The following is an 8,551-nucleotide window of genomic DNA, read 5'->3' as shown; positions in this document are numbered from 1 at the left end:
TTTTCTATTTTTAGTTGTCTGGTTAATTTCTTTTTATATTTAGTAGAGATGGGGTCTTGCTCTTGCTTACACTGATCTCAAACTCCTGAGCTCAAGCGGTCTTCCCGCACTGGCCTCCCAGGGTGCTAAGATTATAGGCGTGAGCCACCATGCCCAGCCAAGGGAGGTATTTTAAAAAGAAGGCAGACTGACCTACAAAGCTAGGGTATGGAGTCAAATGGTGACTTAGCTCCTTATCTGATTAAATAATACCCTATGAATAATCTCCCTTCTTCGGGCTTCACTTTTAGAAGATATAATTATCAAGCACTAGTTGAGAAAAAATGAATCTTGATGTTTTAAATTTAGACCCAAAATTTAAAATATCTGTTCTTAAACCATGGGATCTGATAGATAATAGACTTTAAAGACATCATAAACTGAAATATTGAAGACTGGGTTAAGCAAACTTTATCTGTAAAGGGTCAGATAAAGAATATTTTCAGCTTTTGATGGCTATATGATCTCTGTCAAAACTACTCAACTCTGCCATTGAAGCATGAAAGCAGCCGTAGACAACACATAAATGGATGAAATGTCCAGAAAAACTTCACTGACATAAACAGGCAGTGGGCCAGAGATCATTGTTTGTAACAAGTTAGCAAGACTCTCTTACAGTAAAACTTTATGTGTGGACACTCTAATTTGAATTTTCTATAATTTTCATGTGCCATAAAACACTATTTTTTCCTTTTACTTTTTTAACCATTCTTATTTGGTTGGTAGGTGGCAGAAGGATTTGGCATGTGGCCCATAGTTTGCTGACTGCTGATTTAAGTAGTACGATACATTAGAACATTGGTAGAGAACACAAAAATAAAATTTGAACATATTTAACTTTAGTTCTGGCATTTGAGTCTGAGCAGGATGGATACAACAGCTATCTCTCCACTCAAGCTAGCAGTGTGACCTTGGCTATGTAAGGATTAATTGAAATGACTTTTATAAATAAGTACAATTCCTAGCACTCAGCAGTAGTAAATGCTAACTTGTTATATCTTATTTTTACTTTTACCTAAATTCATACTTAAGGGATAGAAACAAGTTCTCAAGTCATTATTTTAATAGGAAAAAAAAAAAGCCAAAGGAATGAACAATTTGTTACACTAATTTACTAACTTTCAGAAAATCCATAACTTCCTGTGAAATGCTAGAATTACATATTTAAAGAAAAATTTAAGCTGATAATATATAAAACATTTTTCGAGCACTTACCTTGTGCCAGGTGCTATTCTAAATTCTTTTCATGAATTACCTCATGTAATCTTTACCAGAATTCTGAGGTAGATACTGTTACTATCACCACTTTACAGATAAGAGATGGAGGCCCAGTTAGGTTAACTTGCAGGAGGTCACCTAGCTAAGAGTAGGTGGAGCTTGAATTCCAACCAGTGCTATTTGGCTTCAGATTCTTGGCTCTGCTGCCCTGGGTAGAGTGCAGTGGCTTAATCATAATCATCCAACTCCTGGGCTCAAGTGACCCTCTTGCCTCAGCCTCTGGAGGAGCTCTGGGGGGAGGTGGGACTATAGGCCCCAAGACTCCAGGCAAATTTTTCTAGTTTTAGTATGGATGGGGTTTTGCTCTTGTTCAGGCTGGTCTGGAACTCCTTAAGCAATCCTGCCTCGACTTCCTAGAGTGCAGATTCTCTTAACAATTGAAATGATTATTAAAAATTTCAGGAAGGATAAAACACTGCTAAATTATAGTATAAGAAGGAAAAACAATTTTAGTTTAATGGAAAACACATTTACTTGAAATATATATCTGAAATAAGTCTAGAGCAAACATTACATCTTTAGTTTGAATAAGAGCAGCAGTGTAGGAAAATTTTCCTATTTACTCTAGTGGATCACTGAAATAGCATTACTGACCAGGCTGAGGGAATCTACATCAGGTGTGCTAAGGAAGCCTGTGCTCTAGAGTCAGAGTGCTTTGGCTTGGGTTGAGCCCCTGCCCCATATTAGCAGGGAGACCTTGGGGGACTTAAACTGACTTCCTTGGGCCTCAGTCATCCGAATGGGTAACGTTATAGAGAAAAAGAGCCAGGTAAAGCCATTTCCAAAGATTTGGTGAATAAAATAGAGATCAATGACAAAAGTGGATCAAATAATCTGCCAGAGACAATGGGGACCCAGGGAAAAAATATAAATACACCAATTTAGGGTTATGGCCTAAAAAAGCATACAGACACAAAACGCCTTGAGCGCTTACAAAGCAGGGAAAGTGATAGATCAAATAGTAAGAAGTGAAAAGCACATGGCCAACCCCCATCCACCACATCTAAAAATAAGACGAGAATTTCTACAGTCAAACCGGTTCCTACAGTTTCATTCAGTTTCTGATATTAAATCCCCCAAGCAAAGCATAAACGCACTCATTTAAAAGCGGAGAGGGCTTACGCACCGGCCCAGTCGGCCACACCACTCGCACTTGCCCACTCGCCGGAAGTCGGCCCAGCGGGCGCCCCGCCCCGCCCCGCCCCGCCGCGAGCTCCGCCTCCCCGTTGGCCGGCGACCGGCGCGATTCCCTCCCGCCCTCGGGCGCGGCTGGAGCCTGCTCCCCAGCAAAGCCACCAAAGCCCTGGCACGTTTATAATGTTAACAGTAGTGTGCGGTGCCACGTAACGTCCCGAGCGCTGGCGAGTGGTAGCGCCCAAATGCTAAAGCCATGGTTAACCAATGGTGCGCTGTTCCTCACGGTCAGAACTGACCAGCTACTGCGGGCAAAATCTCGTGACACGCTTGGGTCCCGACAAAACTAAAACGCACCAGTCTTTGAACGCTGGTCTCTCAGGACCTCTGACCTATTGCTAAGAAAAAAAAAAAAGCCGATTATAGGATGCAATGGGAGAGACACGGGATAAGAACGTGTGCTTAGTATTCGAACCACAGTGCGGGGGAGGCGGGGTGGGCTGGGCTGATTAGTTCTTCCCCGGATGCAACTCCTTGACGAAACAGAACTTGGCGCCACCCGCAAACTTGGAAGCCTAGTGTCAAACACCATGTTGCCTATCTCGCTCCCTTTCCTCATGGCCTTTTATCTTAGGCGGTCAATCGCTACAGTAATGCTCTTAAATCGCCTAACCACCTTTGGGAACTGACAACTTAAGAGGACACAGCCGCCTGAAGAGAGACTTCTCCTGTAATGGCGCCTGCGTCAGACACTAACATGGCGGACATAGTCGTGCGCGGCGCAAACGTCAGCACCTCTACCCCAGCCGCTCAGAAACAGCGGAGGAGAGCGGGGCCGTGCTCACTGATTGGCCCGTCTGTGGAGCGTGCCGGTCCGGACGCTCCCATAAGAGCCAATCAGGAAGGAGAGAGACTGAATTGGCTGCTGCGCCGCCTTCTGAGGCATGCTGGGAGCCTGGAGGACTAGCGAGGAGGAGTTGAGAGAACGGAGCGGACGCCATGGCGACCAACATCGAGCAGATTTTTAGGTCTTTCGTGGTCAGTAAATTCCGGGAAATTCAACAGGAACTTTCCAGGTAAACGCCTCCCAGACTCTTCTGCTCCCAACGGACCGTTAGGGCCCCATCTAGCCTTCCATGACGCCTTTCTTCAGAGACGCTGTCGTTCCTCGGCTCAGGCCCCGCTACGGCCCCGCCTGGGCCTGGTATCCATTTTCCGGCCCCCCCCCCCCCAACCTTCCGTCCGCTCCCTTCCTTCCCCCTCAAGGAACTTCGCCTTTCCCGAGGTAACTCCGGACTCTGTTTTAGAACCGAGTTAAGATGCTCACCCTTCTCTCCCGTTTGGTCCCCCCCTACTGTTTAGCTACTTGTAGGCCTGGTTGTCCACCGGGGACGGGCCTGGTTCCCTCTTCAGCTCCTCCTCCGCCGCGTTTCCCCTCCCCCTCTCCGCCTCCGCGGATTTCGCCGGCCAGTGCCTATGACCGGAAAGGGTCTCTAACGGCCGTTTCTTGGGTAATCTTAAATCCGCTTTATTGTTGCAAGCTTATGATCGTTTGGGGGTCTGAATCCATTAATTAGATTATTCGGGCCCTAGTGTTCTGTGGTTTCCACCAGATAGCATTCTAGTAGATTACAGATTTAAATTAAAACAGTTCAAATTAATAGTCACTATCTGATAAAATATTTGAGTTGAGGATGGAGGGGGACTTTGAAGTACTAATGATTAATTTTAGCCAGTGAAAAGCGTACTTTGTAGGTCCATTTTTCTTGCTGCCCCTGCTCCAGTTGACAAATTTGACCAACACTTGCTATTTTTTGCCGTTTCTGCTAGACTTTACATAGATTGTCCTTGGTTCCACGAAATTTGAAGGGGAAGAGATTTTTCAGAGAAGTGGTTGCTTTCTCAGAAAGGAAAATAGTATGGGTCATATTGTTCAGTGTTCGTTGTCTTTATTTTCATGTTGTATGAGATACTCATTTCTTTAAAGTACAGAGGTAGGAAACAGATTTTGGAACATAAATATTTGTTCCGAGTTCAGCTGTTTGCTAATTGTATTTTAAAAGTTGAGAGCAAGAGCAATACGTGAATTTGAAAATCGGCTGAGGCTGAAAACCAGTTGTAAACTTAGTGCCCAAGAGTAATATAGGATTTTTAGGGCAATGATATAAAATAGTTGTGTGTAATAAGTAGTTGTGTTTGCTTAGTTTAATAAGCTTTGTTTATATAGCTTTTTAAAAAGCCAGTCTTTTAGAAAATGAGTTCTATTGTAGAAAATTTAGAAAATACAGTAAGGAGAAAAGAAAACCAAAAAACCACCAGTTATTGATGTTCTAATTTTTTCCACGTGTTTATGTGTTATGTGAAATGTGATCACTTGTTTTGTATTGATTGTTTTTCCAACTGATGTTTGTCCATCACAGTCTCAGTGGACATTCTTCATGGCTGTATAGAATTCCATTGTTGGGTATTTTGATAGTTTGAAATTTTTATTGCTTTTCGGTAATTGTAGTTAACATCGTGATAGCTTTGAGATGGAATCATGATTACTTCCCTGTAAACTCACTTTTCACACTCATAGTTACTTTTCTGATTTTTAAAGCTGTGATAACTGTTTATGTATAAGCGCCTAAGTTTAAAGTGCTCTAGGAAGACTGCCTAAGAAGAATATTAGACAAAGCAGTTTATTTATTATTATTATTATTTTTTTTTTTGAGACAGAGTCTCACTTTGTTGCCCGAGCCAGAGTGCCTTGGCGTCAGCCTAGCTCACAGCAACCTCAAACTCCTGGGCTCAAGCAATCCTTCTGCCTCAGCCTCCCAAGTAGCTGGGACCACAGGCATGAGCCACCTTGCCCAGCTAATTTTTTCTATATGTATATTTTTTAGCTGTCCCTATAATTTTTTTCTATTTTTAGTAGAGACCGGGTCTCGCTCTTGCTCAGGCTGGTCTCGAACTCATGAGCTCAAACGATCCATCCACCTCGGCCTCCCAGAGGGCTAGGATTACAGGCATGAGCCACTGCGCCTGGCCCCCAAAGCAGTTTATTATTAGAGGAATGTGCAGCTTCTCCTAAAACAACATGTAATGCATTATCAGTCTAAAAACAAATTTTTGATTATTTGCCCTTTCAGTGAGCTATTTTTTCTTTTTTTCTCATCTCCTTTTACATAAATTAGTGTGGGAAATGAGGCTGATATTTAGATAGTTAAATTATTTAAGTATTGTATGTGGGTGGTAAAAGCATGTGCTGTGGTTTTGAATACCACCATCACCTCTTAGTAGCCATGTGACCAGCAGCTAAGTTTCTTGTCTGTGCCTCATTTTCCTCATTTATAAAATCAGAATAATAGTGGTGATCTTAAAGTTTTGTTAGGATTAAATGAGTTTTTAAAAATGTAGAATAGTATGACACTAGTTAGTCAATACATGTTAATTATTTTACATGATTCATTGTATTAGAAAACCAAATATTCCTTAATAATATTAACTACTGATTTTTTTGTGTGTTTGATCATATAGATTTATCAGATATTGGAGCATAATCTGTTTACTTAGCTAAAATTGACGTTAAAATTTGGGCTGTTGCAGAAATTAATTGATTTTTTACAATTTTGCATATTTACACAAAAATAGTAAAAATGACTACGTGAATGACATGTTCTTATCTATGTTAAGATTCTCCTGGCCTTGTAAATCGAAAATGTGTTAACAGCCATCCATCATTTTATTGTTAGTATAAATGAATTGCCACTTGTCCAAGTCTGTGTGAGTTTTTTTGAACACCAGAAATTTCATAATGCCAAGATTTTTGATAATTCGTTAAAAATTATATCAATATATTTTTCTTTTTATACTTTATGGTATTTCAGTAATAGTCTGTACCTGAACAGAGGTTACAAGTTACGCATTTTACTCAATGTGCCTGTAGCCAACTTTTGTGTTCCTTGATAACTACAGATGATGATTGTGGCCTATGCGCAGGTGTGGCTTTATTGTGGCCATGCTTTCTACCATAATGTTAGGTCGTATATTTTTCTTTGGATTTGTGATTGGACTCTTATTAATTTTTCTCCCAATATATAGGTAACCAAAAAGCCTCAAGTTAGATTTCTGGAATTATTTTATTTAAAAAAGGGTATACTTAGAAACCTTTTTTAAAGACTTAGGTTTCACAATTCTGAAAACTATTAAGTAATTGTGTAAAGATGAAAATGTCCTAAATATAAGTAGTGTTGAGGAAGCATCATTAGCAGAAAATACTTGAAATAGAGAAAGGGTGAAATGTCTGGACGATATAATACATGATTATTTCAATTAATTGGTTTATTAATACTAATTTGTTGATTTATTGTATGGTGTGATAAAATATTAATGAAGTTTGATAACTTTTCATGTCAAGTGGAAGGAATGAAGGCCAGCTGAATGGTGAAACAAATACACCCATTGAAGGAAACCCTGCGGGTGATGCTGCTGCCTCTGCCAGGAGCCTGCCAAATGAAGAAATAGTACAGAAGATAGAGGAAGTACTTTCTGGGGTCTTAGATACCGAACTACGATATAAGCCAGGTAAGTTGGAGATAATTAGTGGTCTCAAAATTTTAAGATTTTTTTTTTTTTAATTTGAAGGCCAATGATACTATTTTTTGAACGTTTAAAATGTTCATTAAATCTAAAACTTCAGTAAATATAAGTTTTTGTTTAATTGATTTACTGAAGTCTTTCTTGTTTAAATACTTGTTTGAATGTATAATTATGCTGAAACATGAACATTGATGTTACTTGTTTGCTTTGTTGGTGGAATATAATTTTTACCTTTATCTGGTTTAGTTTTGATTGAGTTTCAGTTTATTTGTCTCAGTTTCTCAATACCAGGAATTTGAATGGGGGTTTTCATTGAACAATTATGTAAATGTCAATTTTGGAAGGTATATTAGCCTGGACCAAATCCAGTGATTTTAAAAACATACCTTGGGAGGTTTTATTTTAAAGTCCAATCCTAGAGGTTCTCTTGTTTTTGCATTCACCCCACTTAAAAGTGCAATGAATGGAGGACAATCATTGCTTGGATATTTACCTTTTTTGGAATTGATTATATAATTGATGTTTAGAAATGAAGGATTTATGATAAGCTACAAAAATAACATTCATTATCTTCATTTAGTTATGGAATTAGGTTTGTGGTTGGTTTTTCTCTTTCATAGGGTGTGATTTAAAAAGCACAGACTTTAGCCATGCTTAGAGTCATGGCTCTAACAACCTTTCTTTCTTTTCTTTTTTTTTTTTTTTTTAAATCTGGATAGTCAAGTAATCCAGGCAATCTAACAATCTTTTTTTGATTGAGGTATAACTTAGCTAAATTTGTTATTATGAAGTAAACAATTAATAGAAAGTGATTATTTGCGTTGGCATATGTCTTGTGTGTTGGTTTATTTTTTCCATAGTCTTAATAGCTAAGATATCTGATCAGCTTTTTCTAGGATCCCTAAGATTTATCTAATTTGATATTGGCATTAGAGTAAATCCCATCTGCTTGTAAAGTGGAATATAAACTACCTTCTCTTTAGAAGATGCTTATTGAAATCTTATGAAGTTACATGTTAAGGGCTGTAAGAATTTCCTCCCTGAAATCACTTTATTATTTTCTAAAATAGAAACATTTTAAAATTTATTTTGTAGTAGTTTTTGAAGAGTATGGGGGAAAGATGTTACTTTTATTGGCATGTAACATAGGTGTGATAAGATAAAACTTGAATTCTTTATTGATGCTTTTTTATTTGTTGTTCAGGTATTTGTATACTATCTAAAAGCTATCACTAACTTTTGCTGAAAGCTTACTGATTGGCAGGCATTGTTCGATGGACTTTGCATGTTTTAACTCATTTCATTCTCTGATTCTGGAAGACACAGTGTGTCAGTAATTTGGTCAAGGTCATTCATCTAGTAAGTGATGGATTGATTCAGGATCTAAAAGCAGGCAGTCTGTTCCAGAGCCAGTGCCATGTTGCTTTCTGTATAGAGGGGGTTAATATAATAATCACAAAAGTTATTTAACGTGAGTATTTTTAATAGGAATTGTAACTAATAACATGAAATATATTGA

General features: G+C 38.9%; 1 protein-coding gene across 6 annotated transcripts in view; it reads left to right on the top strand.

Moving 5' to 3' along the window:
- The first annotated feature begins 3,395 nt into the window (after positions 1–3,395).
- The window catches only part of SON (SON DNA and RNA binding protein), a 32,192-nt gene continuing 27,036 nt past the window's right edge, over positions 3,396–8,551 (top strand). For 5 of the 6 annotated variants that reach the window (XR_011233994.1, XM_069474981.1, XM_069474978.1 and 2 more), the window contains exons 1-2: positions 3,396–3,527; positions 6,851–7,017. Coding sequence is in view for 5 of the 6 variants with exons in the window: in XM_069474981.1 (XP_069331082.1) it covers positions 3,451–3,527; positions 6,851–7,017 (244 nt within the window). In the remaining variant the exon portion in view is untranslated. The remainder of the gene's footprint in view (positions 3,528–6,850; positions 7,018–8,551) is intronic. The other variant, XM_069474977.1, reaches the window with a different exon arrangement.

The sequence above is a fragment of the Eulemur rufifrons genome, chromosome 7 (assembly GCF_041146395.1).
Source record: "Eulemur rufifrons isolate Redbay chromosome 7, OSU_ERuf_1, whole genome shotgun sequence".
Taxonomy (NCBI): Eukaryota; Metazoa; Chordata; class Mammalia; order Primates; family Lemuridae; genus Eulemur; species Eulemur rufifrons.
The sequence above is the reverse complement of the archived record's forward strand: the minus strand, read 5'-3'. Positions and strand labels throughout refer to the sequence as shown.